The sequence below is a fragment of the Enoplosus armatus genome, chromosome 13, assembly GCF_043641665.1.
Source record: "Enoplosus armatus isolate fEnoArm2 chromosome 13, fEnoArm2.hap1, whole genome shotgun sequence".
Taxonomy (NCBI): domain Eukaryota; kingdom Metazoa; phylum Chordata; class Actinopteri; order Centrarchiformes; family Enoplosidae; genus Enoplosus; species Enoplosus armatus.
Genome location: NC_092192.1, coordinates 14,317,109 through 14,336,934, shown reverse-complemented (window position 1 = coordinate 14,336,934; position 19,826 = coordinate 14,317,109). Strand labels below are relative to the sequence as shown.

At 39.2% G+C, this 19,826-nt stretch overlaps 3 protein-coding genes across 4 annotated transcripts; all 3 read right to left on the bottom strand.

The window, feature by feature from the left end:
• Positions 1–910: 910 nt before the first annotated feature.
• On the bottom strand, positions 911–3,308 carry LOC139295475 (crescerin-like protein che-12). Its single transcript, XM_070917669.1, has 7 exons — positions 2,915–3,308; positions 2,521–2,760; positions 2,256–2,376; positions 1,826–1,931; positions 1,461–1,699; positions 1,180–1,338; positions 911–1,034 (listed from the first exon to the last, which is right to left on the bottom strand). The coding sequence occupies exons 1-7, from the start codon at positions 3,306–3,308 to the stop codon at positions 911–913; spliced, it is 1,383 nt and encodes a 460-aa protein (XP_070773770.1).
• A 1,257-nt stretch (positions 3,309–4,565) lies between these two features.
• LOC139295001 (pyruvate dehydrogenase E1 component subunit alpha, somatic form, mitochondrial-like) lies at positions 4,566–10,053 on the bottom strand. Of its 2 annotated transcripts, XM_070917048.1 has the most exons (11): positions 10,006–10,053; positions 9,447–9,515; positions 9,196–9,369; positions 8,235–8,361; positions 8,058–8,149; positions 7,477–7,569; positions 7,232–7,387; positions 6,928–6,999; positions 6,727–6,794; positions 5,689–5,797; positions 4,566–4,944 (listed from the first exon to the last, which is right to left on the bottom strand). In XM_070917048.1, the coding sequence occupies exons 1-11, from the start codon at positions 10,051–10,053 to the stop codon at positions 4,780–4,782; spliced, it is 1,173 nt and encodes a 390-aa protein (XP_070773149.1). In that variant the 3' UTR covers positions 4,566–4,779. The 2 variants fall into 2 exon arrangements, with proteins under 2 accessions (XP_070773149.1, XP_070773150.1); XM_070917049.1 differs by lacking the exons at positions 7,477–7,569; positions 9,447–9,515; positions 10,006–10,053 and having other exon boundaries at positions 9,196–9,300.
• A 1,050-nt stretch (positions 10,054–11,103) lies between these two features.
• Positions 11,104–19,177, bottom strand: LOC139294932 (pyruvate dehydrogenase E1 component subunit alpha, mitochondrial-like). Its single transcript, XM_070916936.1, has 11 exons — positions 19,057–19,177; positions 17,808–17,876; positions 17,543–17,716; positions 17,148–17,274; positions 16,939–17,030; positions 15,879–15,971; positions 15,480–15,635; positions 15,056–15,127; positions 14,893–14,960; positions 14,184–14,292; positions 11,104–13,046 (listed from the first exon to the last, which is right to left on the bottom strand). The coding sequence occupies exons 1-11, from the start codon at positions 19,102–19,104 to the stop codon at positions 12,882–12,884; spliced, it is 1,173 nt and encodes a 390-aa protein (XP_070773037.1). The 5' UTR covers positions 19,105–19,177; the 3' UTR covers positions 11,104–12,881.
• Between the last annotated feature and the right edge of the window lie 649 nt (positions 19,178–19,826).

Sequence of the window (19,826 nt, the reverse complement as noted above, 5' to 3'; positions counted from 1 at the left end):
TCTTTAATGTGCTGATCAAAAAAGAGGGTACGATCAAGTGTACCACAAGATTCGTGGCAGTCGAACGAGCAGGGCCAATGACCAGCATCTCAGTTTTATCGGAATTTAGCAGCAAGAAATAGAAGACGAAAGTAGTTTTCAAGACGATCTAGGAGTATGCCATGATCAATGGTATCAAAAGCCACACTGAGGTCCAGTAATAGAAGTACCGAAGTGGAATTTGAATCAGTGGTAAGCAAAATGTAATTTACCACTTTAGTCAGTGCAGTTTCAGAGGAAACTGAAACAAAAGGCAGATTGAAAAGGTTCAAAGATTGCTGTTACTTATATGAGCCAAAGGCACAACTGTTTCTCATACTTTTGAAGAGAATGGACGGTTAAAGACTGGTCTATAGTTATCGAGTGATCCTGGATCAGGGTGCGGTTTCCGGAGTAGTGGTTTAACTACAGCAGTCTTGAAGCTAGTTGGGTCAATGCCAGTTGTAAGTGATGGTTTAAGAATATTAAGCATTGTAGGTCCCAGAGATGGCCAGCGATCTTTAAAAAGTTCAACTGGAAGAGGGTCAAGGAGGCAGGTAGTGGGAAATGTTTCAAGAGATGTCTCAACTGAGACTAGCTGGGATTCAGCATGTGAGTATATATTCTGCAGAGGTGGCTGGAGATGAATAAATATGTCATATCTCATCTATGTTACTTAATTAAAATCTAAGAAGTCATGAGCCGTAAAGGATGAGCAGCTGACCGATGGCTGCACATTTGGAGATGAAGGGTATGAAAAATTGTAATCTGAAGCTGTCAGACAAATGTAGTGAAGTAAGAAGTACAATATTTGCCTCTGAGATGTAGTGGAGAAGAAGTATAAAGTTAAAATGGAAATACTCAAGTACAGTACTTGAGTAAATGTACTTAGTTACTTTCCACCAGTGTCTATATGTAACATTGAACAACGTTCTTTTTCAGGGACAATCTCTGTCCACAGCTTCATGAAGTCCTGGTGGAGGGCCAGTTCCTGGAGGATTATATGTCCATGGTGCCTGTGGAGGAATACTTTTCTCATTTCTCATTTCTCATTTAGCACAATTAGTTCAAAAGTTCAACAAACAAACAAGAGCCACAAATCACAAGCCACAAGATTGGGCACATAATGGTGTACTAAATGTATAGAACCTGATAACCCACCTCACTTTTGGTGCAGCATCCATACACAACGTAGAGACAGCAGTAAGGAAGCGCTCAGTGAAATTCCTTCTTGCTTTCAAGATGCGAGCCGGTCCAAGGCTGTCAGCCAGCAGGTGCAGGTGTTGTGCCATGCTCACTCTTACTGCAGCGCAACGGTGTCTGTGAAGGACAAAGACAGGGGTATTTGAGACAAACTAATCAAGTGACTATTTCATTTTACGTTATTTCATTGCATCTTAATGCTTCTGATGATGAAATGAGGGCAGCCTCTTCTTTCTTACCTCAGCCCAGTTTTCAACAGGGCACTCAGGGTCCGACCAGGGCTGCAGTTTTGCACCATGGCGTCGAGTGCAAGATTGTCCTGCTGCCGAGTAAAATCATTCGTAGTCTGTGCCAGTTTCAGCAGCAGGGCTCTACCTGTTTCCTCTGCCTCTGAGTCCATGGCCTTCTGGAGGTGAACATATAGCTCAGCTAAGATGTTCATAGCCGTACATGACACTGCCAAGCGTGAGTTTTTCACCTGTATATTAAGAATAAACATCATTAGTCAGGACTGCAGTGTTCACACTCATAGGTAGGTAAATAAAAATGTGTTAAACACAAAGATGGAAACAAAGATACAAAGAGGAAAGTGTGTGTACAATACCTCGTCAATGAGGGCCAGACACACTTCATGGAGTCTGGGCTTCAGGATCTCTGGGTGGTGCTGTGCCAGAGCTTGCATGGTTTTCAAGCCATCTATTTGCGTCATCCTGTATGTTTACATAACAAGATTTTATTAAGTGCACTGTATATTGCTTTGGCATCAACACAAACAGTTTAATTACAGAATATACCAAAAGTGTAATTAAGTGCAGTTTTATGCTTTACTAAGATAGCTAACACCAAGTGTTAAAAGTTACAGCTCACAATATTAACTGGCTCCTCACTAATGTTCTGTAAAACAGCATTTGGCAGGGTGTATTGATGTCAAACTGACAGATTTTATGTCAAACTAACTAGTTGCAATGTAACGCCCTAACTTAAGATCAAGTATTCCTTGAGCGGGTACAACAGACTGTTCTCTAGTGTCTTACCAGTCGTCTGAGGAGATCAGCTTGAAGCAGAGAGCCAGGCTCTTCACAGGGTTGGTCAATGGCTGCAGTTCAACCTTTATATTTGCAGTCTGGAAGGTCCGGCTTCTGGTTGTCCTCTTGCCTGTTAAACAGTAAAATACTCTTTAGTCACTTTTCTTTTAATTCAAAGCATTCGACCTACTGTAGATACTATAACTCTTCACAAAAGACTATAAGAACTCATGAATAAAAGTTTAAGTTCACAGATGGACTACAAAGAACTTACCTGCTCCGCTGTCAGCCTTTTCAGGGCATAGGAACATCCCTTGTCGAAATCCTGGACTATTGGTTTGGAAAACTGTTGGAGGAGTTGGGGCCAAAGGCCTCACTGCAGGGGTCATCTTGATAGCCGCTGGGGGTTGAGGTGAATGGACAAAGTCAAGCCGGAAGCGCTCCAGTCTTTCCACAATAGCCTCGACTTTATTTTTAGCCGTTTGGAGCCTACATCCATCGGCAACCATCTTGTCTGTTGAGATTAAAAAATAGGCAATACTTTTAAATGCAGGTATTGTATCCAAAGGATTGAGTGAAATATTCCCATGCTGTTAGACAGACACACAAAAAACTAGAAGAAACAGCAGAGGTTTCCAAAAAAGAAAAGTATCTTTCGAAGAACTAACCTGCTCCACTTGTTTTGGCAGAAAACACAGGCAAACGTGACACTCTTCTCCTGGATGGTGGAACCGCTTGAGGAGGAGGAGGAGGAGGAGAAGGAGTTGGTGTGATTGTTGTAAATTCAACAGGGCTTCTAATCAGAGAAATGGCCCTCAGCTCATTGGGTGTGTGAGTATCTACGGAGCTGAGGCTGCACACAGAACTGGTGGAAGCAGCTGGGCTGTCGTCTGCCAGACGAGGTACATCTAAAAGAGGGCTGATCCTCCTTTCACGCAAAGAGGGTTTTGTGCTTCCTCTGGGAAAAGCTGGTGGTTTAGGTAAATGGACGGTGACATCCTGAACGGAGAGTCCCAGTCTCTCCAGAGCAGCATCATTTCGGGCTTTTGTCTCAGCACACATACTTTCTGCGCGTAGAATTAATGCAGCCCTCTCATTCCTCTGTATTTCCAGGATCCTGGATTCACTGGTGGAGGCATCGGGGTTCTCCTGTCTACATTGGCTCCCAGTTTGCTGTGGAAATAAAGTACAACAAAATAACTGAGTAACTTGGGAGTAATTACAGTGGAGTTGAAAAAAAAACAAACATACATAACATTCTAAGATACCAGAGAAGTTTATAGAGCAATCAAATGCTCTGTGTGCATCTATGAAAGACCTTCAGATATGAACACAAGGAAGATCAGAGATTAATAGAGTTGGTTACTTACATGATCATTATTACGGTTCCTCCGGCTCCAAAATTCATGAAAGATGCTTGATCGATTCTCCATCTCTTCCAGAAAAATACAACTAAATTTGTAATTTTAAATTAAATTAATTAATTAAGTAGAAACAAGTGTGAGTACTTTCTCTCAGATCGATCAGTGTGTGACTGACAGGTTCCGGGGTCTACTTAGTGCTGAGCGTGTTCTATGGAATGTCACAACATTAAAGAAGTGATGTCACAGTAGAACCCAGAACCCTCTTCTGTTGTGTGTGTCTGTCTGTGTGTGCGCGTGTCATATGACATACATCAAGTGTGTCTGTCTGTGTGTGCGCGTGTCATATGACATACATCAATATTATATTTACATTATTTATATTATATTTTATCAAAAAGGGGTTCAAATTGAAGGACAGGAACAATCCTGATCCAGTCTCACCACCTCACCTCACACTCACCTCTGCAGTAAATGTTAGTTTGTTTAATATCTTTCATATTAAGTTATGTTTCTGCTACCAGGTGCAGAAAACCACTATTGCTGAAACATTCAGAAGTATTTTACCTCCCTAATTCCAGGATCAGTCATAACAAAGTGCTATAGGTATTTAACATTTGAAAGTCAGTTTGAAAAAACAGTTTGAAATCAAACATATGGAAACAAGAAAATTGTTGCCATCCCCAAGAAGAGATCAGTGATCAATAATCTCTTGTTGACCTCGATCCCTCCTCAGTTTATCATCCAGCATAGCATCCCTTCATACTGATCAAGGAACCTGTGTTGTAACGTCTTATGTTATTATTAAACGGATTATTATTAAAAGCCAAGTTATGAGCATAGTCATGGATTTTCCTGGATAAAGCACTCCGATTTTAATGTAATCATAATTCAATAATACTTTGTTAATAATACATGTATTGATCAACAAACAAAAGTTCTATCAAACCTCCGCACATGCAGTAGAATAGGGTCATTGTGCTATGGACAGCAAAAACATGAGTAGAAAATAACATATTAGTCATTTAGGCCGTAAAGTGAACATTACTTTCTGACACAGTCTAGTTCTGGGTCTTAGACAGGTGTTTCGGGTACATTATCTGATCCATACATTTCTGATCTGTGTTGCAAAGGAAGAGTGTGTAGTGGGTGTAAGAAGGAGCTGATAAACTTTAGCTGACAGACTTCAGCTTGGTCCAGGGGTTTGTGCCGCGCACCTCCAGGGGTGGATTGTTACAGAAGATGTGGTTACACAGCTCCTCCTGCGGGGGTTCAGGGTTTGTGATGGCAAACACTGCAGCTTCTTCAACGCCTTTGATAATTCCTACATCGATCTCCTACACAGAGGAAACAAAATCAACACACAGGAGGTACTAAAAAGGCTGTTTTTAATCAGCACCAGCGAGCTTGTTAGAATATAATAGAATAAAATAGAAATGTAATGAAGGTCTAACCAGCAGATAAGAGTGATGCTGGTCTCAGAGAAGAAAAGCATCACTGTGTAAGGTTCTCTTTGTAAAGAGACCAATGTATGGAGTAGCATGTTGTTAAATATTTGTTCTTTTAACAGGGAGATGCCACCATGGTGACTGCGCACAAGTCAGTAGGTGCACCATGAGGCCACGTTATAGAGTTAGTGAAGTTACTTCAGGTTTAACACAGCACAAGTTCAACAAGTGGTTGGTTTCCGCAGTTAATGACTTCATTTAATATTTACCACAGAAAACCCTTTTGATAACTGTGAGATGGGCCTCTCATGTGAAACTCAAAAAGACTCAGGAAGTCTACGTTGTCTTGGAAAGAGCAAACCTCTCAAGAGTGTGAGCTCAAAAAACATCCACCAAAAATGTAGGTTAATGTTAATACATCAACAATCTATTATAAATGTATTATAAATTGTAACTCATAGCTCATTCATCTGGAACATTTGCGTCTAAATCCAGCTGTTCTTCCCTCTGGCTTCAATGAGACCACAGATCTATGAATCTTTATATGTCTCAGACCCTATAGTGCTGTTTTGTCTTCTGTATCCTCCCCAGTTTAAACCTTTTAGAGTTTCACAGTTTGAAAACATTTGCTACCTCGAGCTCCTCCACGCTGGACATGTTGTTGCTGAGCATGCGGCCTCTCAGCATGGAGATAGGATCACTCTCTCTGCTGACCTCCTCCACCTCCTCAAGCGAGCGATAGCTGAGGTGGGAGGTATCAGAGCAGGGATGTGAATGACATTTTTATAGCTGACACTTAAATGTTACATATAAAAAAGCAAAACAGAATATATCAGTGAGCAGTTTTTTTTTATTTAGCCAATGTTTGATTCTTTTCCAACATTTGTCATGTGTGAAATGTCACGCAATTGTTTACTGATTGCTGGGTGTGTGTATATATATCGGATGTTCTGTGTTTTGACTTTGAAATTGGTGCATAAAAAGCACAAATCGGCGCATAAACGATGCAGGAAATGAAGTGTCTGACACTCAAAATCTCATGGGGGAGGGCCCATCAATATTTGCTTAATTAAAGAATATATACTGTATATATATATATATATATATATACATATACAGTATATATCAGATGTTCTGTTTGCTGTCTTGTTTAATTGGGCTATAATCTTGTTCACTATATACTTCAAGTTATTATTGTTATTCTTAGCAGTAACAGTAGTAGTACAGTAGTAGTACAGTAGTTTTCTTAAATAGTGGAATAATGTGCACTGGAAATAATACACATATATACATTACACGACATTTTGTATCCCATACAACCTTGTCTCTGTTTGCATAGTCCAAGATCATACAAATCTGGAGCCAATCCCAGCATTCACTGGGCAAAAGGCAAAGAAATGCACAGAACACATTCTTTATGGCTAATTTGAAGTGAAAGCCCACTTGATTTACACAGCCTGTATACACATGAAAGGTCGGAAGAGTATTCTTGTGATTGAAAACAGTGCTAACCACATTACAGTACTAACCTTCTTTCATCATTATCATCATCATCTTCCTTGTGAAACTAAAATAAGATTTGCACCCAGCAGCATCACTTTAAAATAAGGAATAACGGTGACACAAAAATACTTTACATTTATACAAGTATATGTACATGTGGGCTTTTACCTCTGTTGACTATCGCCCTCGAAATGTCCAAGAAAACGGTAAGTCTTAAGCTCCAGAAGGATGGGACCCTGAGTTCAAGTGGAGTTACGGTACAAGGAGGAGAGAAATTAAATAAATATGTCGGAATATTTAAAAAATATATAAATGTAAAAAAAACAAACTGATCACAATGCCATCTAAAAAGAAAAGCTGTTAACTCACCTTCCCAGATCGACAGTGATCAGCTGCAAACCTGGTGGCCTCACGAACACACAGAATGTCCATCCCATCCACCTTAACACAAACCCACATGGTTTTCAGGTTTCAGGTTTTCACCAAAAGGAAAGCATTTTAAATATTACGAAATGCATAGGGAAAGTGAACAGCCCATATAAGGTGATAACATGTCATGTGTCTGTCACCTTATTTTGGAGTTAGACCATGTTTACACAACAACCATGCAGACAAACAGTCCTTCTACCACGTGAGGAAAATCCCTGTTAAAAGACATAATTAAGAGCAGCACCCTGAGACCAGGAACAAAGTCTCCTCTCTTGTAGAAGTCTGTGCTTGCAGAAGCTCGCTCCATCGGTGTTCCTTTAGCATACCTGTTGTTCTCACATACGAAAATGACAGGCAACTTCCAAAGAGCTGCCATGTTAAAGGTTTCAAAAACTTGACCCTGAGGAGTGTGTAGAGAAGAAGAAGCTTTGTTTACTATTAGTCAGTTTACACATATGTTACTGTGTTACAGTGACTTCTGTCGTTTACCTGATTGGCTGCACCATCACCATATACACAAACACTCAGATCACTCTTGTTCTGATATTTGCAAGCAAGAGCTAAACCAGCACCAATGGGAACCTCAGGGGAATCCAGAGATAGACAAAGTTACATTAAATGTATTCTTAATTATAAATCTCATTCATAAACACTGTTAAAATGACGATGATGATGAAAACAGTTGTGTAATGTCTTGGACTCTTGAGGGAGCGTCTTTACTGTAAATTCTGAGAAAATAACTACTGATATTATCAGGGGACGTCTCAGCTTGGAGACTTCAAATGTTCAACAGAAAACGTGTCACAAACTGGCGGCAGGAAGTGTGAAAAATGTGAAATGGACCCTGGAGAGGGTGGAATGAAAGAGGCGAACAAGTTGCATTATGGGAAGTTTAGGATCCAGCTGTTTTTTTACTTTACCAAAAGTAGGGATTAAAAGTCAACACTGACCCAAAGTTGCATTGATTTTGGTATTTCTTTCTAAAATGTCTCTTGCAAGTTCCCCAATGTTACAGAAGTGCAATACTAAATCAAGCCACTATAGATGTTGTAATTAATTTAAATAACTACCTGAGATCCAACAATACCATTACCTCCATAGAAGGTTTTAGTGAACATGTGCATGGAGCCTCCTTTGCCTTTTGAAATACCTGCTCTTCGGCCTGAAAACAGAGAGATGAGGGAGCAGTGAAAACAAGGAAAAACAACTGAACTCAGGGGGATCTACAGTATGTTTTTAAAACTTACCAGCAAGCTCAGACATAATTTCCTTCAGGGACCCACCCCTGGTGTAAGTGAAGCCATGAGTACGATATGCAGTGATCAGATGGTCGGTTAAGTTAATTGCTGCTTCAATACCAACTGCACAGGCTTCCTATCAGAAGAAAACAAAAAAGATTTTAGCTTGTCCCATTAGGACTGTGACATTTGTAACTTAGCATTCTCATGCTGCAACAAATTTAACAGTATTAGAGGAGATCATTGTACTCAAGCTGGCTAACATGCTGTGACATTCAGTCTCTAATCAAGCTGAAAGGGCTGACAATATTGTTACACAATATATGATATCATTCTAACTAACACATCTGTTGCACATTTCAACAACAATATGTCAAGTATCAAGTAATAGCTGAGGCTGGCCAAAGTATTGGACAAACAAGATAAATTCTATCAACCAAAGATGTCAGCCCCATGGTGATGCTAGAGGACAAGTCAGGGGACCACCAAAGTCCTTATAGAACACAGACCAGAAATGTCAAAACATACAAAATATAGATATTCACTCATTAAGTGACAATTTTGCTCCAGGAAAAGTCAGGGAATCACCAACGTCAGTAGGATTCATCCTCTGGGGACCATGAATGTGGGGAATTTCATGGTGATCCATTTAATAGTTGTTGAGATATTCCAGTCTTGACCAAAGTGGTTGAACTTACGGACCAACGCTGCCATCTCAGCAACTGTCCTCAGGAACCTTAGCTTAATATTGTATTTCAGTGTCCTCTCATTCATGCCAGACATCTTTCTGCTAGTGTAGTTGTCTCTATTTCAAATGACATTCAACAGGAATCAGCACTATCATGCTGCAATTAAACTCTATGTTATGTAACATTATTTATTAGACACTCACAGTGAGGCCGGCCTAATAAAGTTATATATATATATATAAATATATATATATGTCAGAGGAAATTCCATTGTACTCCACCTGGCCAACATATAAGTGGCAGCCACCTCTGATGATCCTCTGGTTAAAGAGCTGTCCAGCCTTCAGCTCTAAATACCTAATCGTCTGCATGGTGTGGTAGTACTGCAGACCCTCATTACGAGTCAGAACCACCTGAGTGGCCGGGGTCTCGTCCAGCTTGTGGACATCACATTTCTAAAGGAAAAAAGGGAAATAGTAATATTACAGTGTGTACGTGCGCATGATCAAATTGACAAAGAGAAGTGTTGTACCTTTATTTCAAAGGTAATCTGTGAGGTAAAGCCAGCATATGTGCGAGCTGACGTCACCACTGCAGCTCCCTGCAACAGGAGAAATAAAAAAGCCGAACATTAATAATTAAAGCCACGCTAATTCTACAGCTTTTTTTTCGTTTTTATGGTCTGTACGGGCTACCTCCTACAAGTCACCTACACATTATTCTCCACCATTATTGACAAAGAATGAACACACAGTTTAATGTTCATGATTACAATTGTTCTGTCGACATTAGCTGAATTACTATTTCATGTTGTGTTCTATGTTGTCTGTTGTTGTATTGTCTTCTGTTTTAGGTATTTCTATGTTATCATTTTGTTGCTTTTGGACCTACAACATAAAAAAAATATTGGAACTCTCATAAATAGCCATCTCCAGCAGAATCACCATAAGCACATGTCAGCATAATACAGTTCATTATAACACCATCACAAACTGCAGCCTCAACAATGACCCTAAAGTGGAGTCAGCACCTGTCTGACAACTCTGTAGGTCTATTTTCTGGTATTTCATGGTATAAGTAGGCCGACTTACATTTCTCTGAGCAGCTGTCCGCAGTATGTTGGAGATGATGTTCAGCATCTTGAAGTGCAAATTAACTGATGCTCCTTGGGTCACATCATAGTCTTTATTCTTCACAGCCAGATCGTCTTTCTGGTCTGGTTACTTCCCCCGCATAAACATATACGTTGAGAAAATGCCTGTGGTAAATTACAGGGCGAAACATACAAGCTTTTTAAGGCAAGTAACAACCTGTAGGCTACTTGTGGATCAGGCAAGACCAGTAAACCTTGCATCCTCTGAACACAATGCAAAGGAGTGAACTAAAAGCAAACAAACAAAAACACTACTTTAAATTTGGCACATGTACAGTATATAGATACAGTATACAGTAAGATGGCTCAGCACGGTGCCTCTTACCATTCTAGTCAAAAAAGGTCTGAACCGTGGTCTGGGACTGGACATTGAGCCTGGGCACTAGCCCAGCTCACGACGGAGCTCTACAAGTGTGTATTGCTGAATCAACACCTTGGTCTGCAGCTCTGTGTGGCTTTTAGCCACTTTTACTTTTTCCTGCTTTTTAACCGTCCATCTGGTCCAGTCCCTCTCCCTGACCCTGCCCATATGTAAAACTCCACCACTTGTTAAACAGTCAACTGCCAAAGTAAACAACTAAACAAACTAAATGAATGGTACTATAAAATGAATTATAAAATCTAGCAAGCTAACTGAAATCATTTTCTCAGTTGTATGGACCAAACCAGAGCTCAAAGGCAAGTGAATACTGGGCTAAAATGTATAAAGTTACAAGAACACGGACTCCAATGAGAAGGCCATGTAACGGTTTTCTTGTTGTTTTTCTTGATGTTTAAGTGGCATTTAGGCTACCCAAAGCTCTTTGCGCGAAGTTCCTTTGTTGTCAACTTTCTTCCTTCCCGCTGTCAAAAATCAATTATTGTAGCTTGGTAACAGACCATGTCACTATTATCCTCATGCTAACAAAATAACCCAAATATTATTGCATTTATGAACCAATAATTACTTCCACAGTTCAGTGACATACAAGGTCAAAGCTTTGGACAATCTACCCAACAGCTGTACATACAGACAAAGAGGAGTACACAAACACAGTACCTTACAGTCTTTTTATTATAATATGCACACACATAAAACCAATGTTTCCGTGCATCGTTTCCCTGCGTCATCCGCCACCCTCAATGTAACAGTTTACTACAACATACTAAATATTCACTCTGTATGCATTTTCATTGTTGTATTAAGACAGGTATTGACATTTTAAATTTCAGTCTGTCTTTTTATTAGACTACATACTTTTGACATTACAGAGAAAAGACCCTTCCCTTCTGGTACCATTTCAAGTGTTACAAGCATTGTTAAAATATTTATCAGTACTAATGAAAATTAACATGGCAGCCTGCTTGTATTTGTGTCATTTTCTTTCACAATGAAGTGTTCAAGTACTTAAGAAAAAAACTTGACTGAAACTCAAAATGTCCATGTATCCCTGTACATTTGAGCCAATAATGTACCACTGCTGACGTGCCTAAGTGGCACATAAAGTTGATGCTCTCCCAGCTGAACCAACAATACTTGACCCAACATCTCTTTGATTTGGAAAATTAAAGTGAATAGTGAAGCTTGGCTGACGAATGCATTCTTGACTAAAAGCTGTTACATTTTACCTTCACCGTTGTTGCAGGTAACAGTTGGTTCAGTGTGTGGTCATTTTGAGTGTAAATATTTAGGATAATAAATATCCTTGTACACTTGTACATCAGAAATTGAGCAAGAGCTTCTGCAAACATACGAAAATGAGCAGTTCATGTTTGAGCACCTGAGTATCTGCAAAACAACCATATGAATGTGAAAACACTCGGTGAACACGTCTTCAAACATCTGGCTTTTAGATGCATCAGCTTGGAGTGCGACACAAACATGGGACGACACATTCATTCTCTAAAAACACCAGATCTGCCAGGCACGTTTTGTTTGGCAAGATAAATTAAGATATTTCAAACCTTTCCCTTGGTATTCATCACTCTCTCGTGCATACAATATGTTGAATGTCTTTACCCTGCTGCCGTTAATCGTGTGTTTGTAACAAGTGGGTTACATAAAAAAAAGACAAGAACTAGTTAACTTAAACTGAATGGTTTATCATGTACACTTAAGTATAAAGAGTACAAAGCCTTTTTTACAGGTCAGACAGTCTCTTTATGAGATGAACTGTGATGGATGGACATTTGCTTAATCACACCTCAAAAGTGACCAGAGATAATCATCAAACAAGCAGATGTAGAATAAATATATTCACTTGGGGCCAGATTTACAAAACCTTCTGAAGATAAAAAATAAGTGCTAAATCTTAAGAAAACCAAGTTTGCTTTAAAGTAATTTCTTGATCTTCCCTCTAAAAACGTAATCACTGGTATTCATTCATATCTTTTGGAGCGTGTTCTTCATACATGTGATGAGTCGGTTAATAGTTCAATTACGGAAAACATAAATAAATATGGGAAAGAATTTCATGAGCAATACGGGCAACACTGTGACAAAGAAACCCACTCAAGGTTTTTTTGACCAGCGAAACCATTTGAAGATTATCCATCTTACATTTCCCCTCTGTAAGGCTTTGTGTTTACGCTGATCATTTATGTAGCACTGACAACTTTCTTTGACTGTGTCTGCATATAGTTTTATTCTCAGAACATCTTTGTGAATATGGTCCCTGCTGTTAAAATGTACAGCACTGAAATAAAATGACTTGTTGATGCTTTAAGCTCTGGGTCTGAGGCACTACTTTATGGTACATTTTATGATGTGTGCGTATATGTGAGGGGCAGGGGGGTTAATATATATAACAGGGTGGATGAGGTGGTGAAAAAGCTTTAGCTAACAGACTTCAGCTTGACCCACGGGTTCGTGCCGCGCACCTCCAGGGGTGGATTGTTGTTAAAGATGTGGTTGCACAAGTCTTCCAGTGGGGGTTCAGGATCTGTGGTGGCATACTGAGCAGCATCTTCAATTTCCTTCCTCACCTCCACATCAATCTCCTACAGACACAACACAGGTTAGACTTAAATAGAAAATATATGTTATACATATTTTTAGTAGATCTTGATCACTGAGGCACCTGTAGCAGACAACAGACAGTACATAGTACCTATTTTTTCCTGTCTCTTATTCAACTGGGAAGAAAAACACTTCCAAAGTGCAGACATACAACTCTACAATGAGTCTGTGTTTGCCTGAGGCCAACTTGTCATCCACAGCATTTGTGCTGTCGGGGGTTCAGCTGGGCTCACAAGGGGCTATGACAACGAAGCGAAAACCAGTGAGACTAGCACTCTCTTGTGTTTAAATAATGCACTGCAGCTGTGTGTGTTAACTCTAGAACAACATCCCTAACCCTCACAAGAGGACTGCAGCAGAAATCATGAGCTTTTTTTTTGTCAGTTTGTTGTGTTGTCAGTTTTCAAAATGCTAAATTCTGTTGCAAATGTGTTATATTTCCTAATCACAGCCGGTGTATCCAAACAGCTGAAGGCACTGTACTGTGCAGTTAGTGATAAAGGGGGTGTCATCTTAAGTTTTTCTTTGATTATGACAACAATGCTCATAGCAATAATACAACAATATCTTTCAAGCAGGTGCTTTAGTTGTAGAAAGACATGTCTAATGGCATCAGAAAACATAATAAATGTGTTTTTTTTACTGCATTTTATCAGCAAACAGTTTGTACCGTCTCTAGCAGTAATAGTATGCAGCTCACTTCCTTATTCACATTCTTGACTATCAAAGTAACTATAACACATAATGTATTTCTATAATATTGTACTACTCAAGATTTCTAGATCCATTACATGTAGATGTTTTGCACTTATATGTCGTTAATGTGTTTTCAGAATGTTTGGCTGATTATTTTGGTAATGTGTGGTTTCAATCCGATTACCCCAAACACACAAATTCCAGCCATTAAGGGAGTCATCATCACAATAAAATATGCGTCTCCCCCTTGTTTGTCTTCTCAATACATTTTTGGAATTACTAAAATCAGCTATCTTGTTGAAAAGCCATAGTGGGACTTTTGGATTAATAAAGTTTAAAAATCTAAATAAAAAAATAAAATTTGCTAAGGATAATACAGAAATGTGACTTTTTTCATCTTACAAACTGAAAATATTTGCTACCTTGAGCTCCTCCACGCTGGCCATGTTGTTGCTGAGCATGCGGTCCTTCAGCATGGAGATAGGGTCACTCTTACCGCGGACCTCCTGGATCTCCTCTCGTGTGCGGTAGCTGAAAGGGGAGAGATTGGTGCAGGGATGTTGTAGGGATGAACTAATACAATCATTTTTTTTAAGAGCTGACACCAAATCCAAAGTGCTACAACTTAAGTGGTTGAAAATCTTGATTACTAGCAATACATTACTTTCACTAACCACTATTAATATGAGGATAATTGATTTGGGGTTAATCTGTAAAACCAATCAATAGAACAAATATTAAGTAACTTTGCTGTGATTGGTGGCATGTTTACATTTCTCATTGGAGAAATTCCTCCTGTGTTATTTAAGCCAGGCATTCGTCTGCTAAAGCCAATAGCAACATTAGTGTCTGTGTTCAGTCCATCCCTAGGCTGTGGTCAGGGCATTGCAAGGCCACTACGGTGGGAAGGAGAGTACATGAAGACTACTGTGGGACAGTAGCAGAAGCAAGGGGCAGCAGCACAGTGAGGACAACATTAGTAAATCAGATGATTATTAATACATATATTAAAAAAACATTATTAATAAAGCAATTAATTCAAGTGCTTTAAAGATAATCAAGAAAGTTATAGTAATCCGTTACATCAAATATTCAAATTGTAAAATTAAACTGGGAACTATAATCGTGTACCTGACTCCAGGATCACTCATACTGTGTCCATGATAGCGGTAGGTCTGAAGTTCCATGAGGATGGGACCCTGTTCAAAAAGGTGGGACAAACATTATTTGTCTCACAGCTGAGAAAATGACAACCACATTTCCTGCTTAATATAATTTAATGTTTTTAACTCACCTTCCCAGATCGGCAGTGATCAGCTGCAAACTTGGTTGCTTCCCGAACACACAGAACATCCATCCCATCCACCTGGACACAAAAACAATACCCCATATTTCAATGAATTACTATGTGCCCCTTTCAGGAAATACATTACAGCAATTTATCCAAAACTGATCATATGGATAGCAAAAGCACAACAACACTCACTAACAAACACTCTTTATCAAGTGTCATCTCACAAGAAAACTTTCATTACTAGGAGGACAAAACGAATGAGTGATAAACTAAAACACAGACTACTGTATGTACAGGGTATTGTATTATATATGGAAGTCTGGAGTGGTACTGGTACTGTATTATATCACTTTACATTCATTTGGCAGACACTTTTTTCCAAAGCACTGACATATATATATACAGACATGAGTAAGAACAGTACCCGGAGACCAGGAATGAAGTCTCCTCTCTTGTAGTAGTCTGTGCTGGCTGCAGCTCGCTCCACTGATGTGCCCATGCCATACCTGTTGTTCTCACAGATGAAGATGGCGGGCAGCTTCCAAAGGGCTGCCATATTGTAGGTCTCAAATATCTGACCCTGTGAAATATGCAAAGGATTGTTTTAAGGTGGCAAGGTTTTTTGATGGCACACAGCGCTTCCACACTTTTTCTTTGCACTTTTATACTTAACAGATGAATGGACATTAATGAAGTACATTAGCAGAATTACACCTTCTTCAACCTTCAACCTTCTTCAACTACTTTTGAATGAAGCTGCTATTGATCCCATCCAGTAATTAAACAAAACTGGACTAAAACTGCAGTAATTTCTGTGCCATACCTGGTTGGCAGCACCGTCACCATAGAGACTGACACACAGCTCGTTGTTACCCATATACTTGCAGGCCAGAGCCACACCTGCACCCAGGGGAACCTGAGGAGAATTCAGAGATGTCTGGGGTTACATTATATCCAGCTTAATGTTTAAACAACATTACAACAAGCTGCTTCTTGTTTTGTTGATACAGATGTCACAACTTTTTCAGTGGGACCATCAGACTAAAGGTTGTAATCCTTCCATAGAAATTAAAGAATGAAAATCAAAAAGTTATTGTTACAGGATTTTCACCACAGCAGCATCATACAGAATAACCTGGCTGGATATGTTTTTTTGTAAATCAATCACTTTTATGTGACAAGCCTGTATGCGATTATCTGACACTAATTACTACCATTTAGTTGTGAGTTCATATCTGTACGCAAAGAAATTAAGTTATGGCTCCTTTTTTGTAAATATATTATAATAATCTATCTAATCTATCTAATCTATCTATCTATCTATCTATCTATCTATCTATCTACGACTCCCTGAAAGGTATGTCCAGCCAAGTTTGCTAACTTACTGTTCGCTGCATCCCCTTTTTAAATTGGCTTGGCATTAACATAATGTCATTAATTTGGGTGGTGCATTGAGTTCAATGGCAACTTAAGGCATTAGAAAACAAGAATTTTGATTTATTGTTCTTCTTGGTTTCTTGCATATATTTCTAGCAAAACTGGAGCACCAGACAGGCCATTATGGAATATGCAGGCACAGGTAAGCATGTTTATGACCAATGTTGCCTAAAACCAGAACCACAATTATACCTGCATTCAGCCCTTAGAAGACTTATCACAATTAGATCAAACTGACAGCAAACTGGTAGCACATGTAGATTTATGTTTACACTAAACCCACAACATTTGAATCTGTATGTTCCAACCTCATCACCACTCCTTTCTACAACAGCTGAACAAGATGACTGAATCATGAGTTCAGAGAGCATGTGGCACAAAGAGAATAAATAACAAATTGACCAATTTGGCTTAAAACAGCTTGCTATTAGACTTCAGTTATATACCTGAGCTCCGACAATTCCATTTCCTCCATAGAAGTTTTTACAGTACATGTGCATAGAGCCTCCTTTGCCCTTTGCAATACCTCCTCTTCTGCCTGTAAATAAAAAAAATAAACATGCAGGGATAAGAAAGCTGAAGTGAAAGAAAAACAGAAGAACAATTTGCATCATGTAACTGAAAATGTCACAATGTCTCGGCATTGCAGACTCACCGGTGAGCTCAGCCATGATCTCCTTCACAGTCCCTCCTCTGGTGTAAGTGTAACCGTGGGCGCGGTACGCAGTGATCAGGTGGTCTGTCAAATTAATTCCTGCTTCAATACCAACCGCACAGGCCTCCTACAAAGAAAAAACAAACAGCTTGATATGATGTCGATGAGAGTGTCCATGTGTGGAGAGACCTCTAAAAGACTAATTCCACACAGCAAAAAAGAGAATTATTATATTTATATTTTTAAAATGTAAGTGGATCTTTTTAAATAATACTACTCTCTTAGCATCAGTTTTAGAGTATGTTTTCATATATTTTCATTATTTTATATTATATTTTCATTCATATATTTTCATTTTCACTGTATAGTTTAGGAAAAATTATAGCGCACTCAACCTGGCCATCATACAAGTGGCAGAATCCTCTGATGATCTTCTGCTTATACAGCTGATCTGCCTTCAACTCCATACGCCTCATGGTCTGCATGGTGCGGTAGTACTGCAGGCCCTCGTCACGAGTCATAACCACCTGAGTGGCCGGGGCCTCGTCCAACTTGTGGACGTCACATTTCTAGAGGGAAGACAATACCAATAATTACTCACACACTGCCATGAGCATTGATCAGTTTAGCAGGAAATACGACTGAATGTTTGAAGCTTACCTTTATTTCAAAGGAAGCCTGAGTTGTGAAGTCAGCATATGTGCGTGCTGACATGACCACTGCCACGCCCTGCCGTGGGAGAGAAGGAGATTTAAAAAATACAAACGACACCTTTAAAATAAGGTTGAAATGTTTCAATACTGGAGCCAACACGGTACCTGATTTTCCAAAACAATACTTTCTTTTCTTACCTCCAAAAATATTCTGTTTTTCAATAAAACCCTTTTTTCCATTTAACAAAATAAGCAATAAGTTCTCATATATTAAATGTGGTCCAAATACAAGCAGTTGCACTAAAACTTTGTCTAAATAAAAGAGTCAAAAATTGGCAAAACATTGATTTAAATCAAGCAACTATCTGAAATACAATACATGAACAAGATTATGAGTTATTTGATGGCAGCTTTCAATACTTTCAATTTGTTTGATACCCAGAACTAACATCTGCCAGCGTTTAGTGACACCTAATGTTTGTCTAACCAGCAAAGCAGAAATAAACACTGGTGACAGAACACATCCAAAGATATTGGTAAAAAGATAAGTCTCATAAAATGTAACTAACTACAGCTCCAGTGCTACATACTGTATTACTGGCCCAAATAACAACAATCAGAATAGCGTGAAATAATAATACTGTAAATTAAACAAACTGCCTACTCAAGTTTTTTATTTTTAAGTGCAGCTCAACAGACAAACATTGGGCACTCAACTCCAGCTGGTATTCATCATTGTAATAAATCCTAATATAATTAATTTAGGACATCTCAGGAAATCCTCCCAGCTAGTGTTCTGATAATTTGAGCTGACAACTTAGGGAAATATGTAATAAAAGTGCTATTATTTGCTAGTATTTTATATGGTTCTGCCCTTTTCCCTCTCTTGACAGAATGAAGTAACTCGTTTTTAAGCAAGTTACTAACTTAATGCTAGCTGTCAACTTTCATAAAAAAGCTGTGAAAACACAGCCCCTGACTCCATAATGAGAATCTAAGAGTTAAATTACGTGAAATTTAAGGACAATTTAAAAGGACTGGGCCTTTACTGAACAATACACTGAAACTATCATGCAGAGTTTAGATTTTTGTGCAGGCTTTAGCTGTGTTAGCCAAACAAGCTAACGTATCATTCGGCCTTACAAGGTCAGAACAGCGATGGCAGTCTTGTTTTGGGTAAACATTGGATGTTTCAGAGGAACACATCAATGCAGTGTTTGGCAAGACCGCCCATAGCTTAAAATCTGTGTACTTACATTTCTCTGAGCGCCAGCTCTCAGCACGTTAGAGATATTGGTCAACATCTTTCCTGAGCTAGCTCACCACAGTCCCTGCACCGCACGGCTCCGTCCTTCTGTCAGGCTCTGTCCTTCCGGCTCCGCTCACTCTTCTTCTTCTCTGGCTACAATAACGGCAGCAAACGCGATGCTGCCACCACTTCTCCTCTGGTCTGCATGTGACAACACATGTATGAATAGAAAGAATAACAACATTTTAAATCAAATACATAAATAATGCGGGTTATAGGTCATTACTGTGTATTATAGGTTATAGTTATTTTCACTTCACGAGTAATAATATTAATAATATTACAGGTAGTGATAATTTCAGGAATGATTAGGAATTTCAGTAATGATAAGGTCACACCTGGTTTATTGTCTCATCATGAGGTTTGTCAGGTTTAGTTTTAAAGCTTTACCTCAGTTTATATTGGAGTATATTCTTGAATACATGTATTATCTCACCCACAATACACCTGGGGTAGGAAGTATTTCAACAGGAGTGCAAGTTGGTTTTTGGGACTGCAGGCAAAATATAGCCTAATAAAGCTGTCATGTGCAGTCTGCAGTATGCACTTTAGTTGATGGGCACTTGAAGCTGATGTTAAATTCACTCAGAGAATAGGAAGAATGGGGAGGATGTTGGGGCCCACAGCTCATTTGTCTGCCCCAGGGCCCTGTTCCAGCCATTACCACTGAAAAGGCTTTGACCATGGTCAGATATTCTATTTTGATAGCTGTTATCT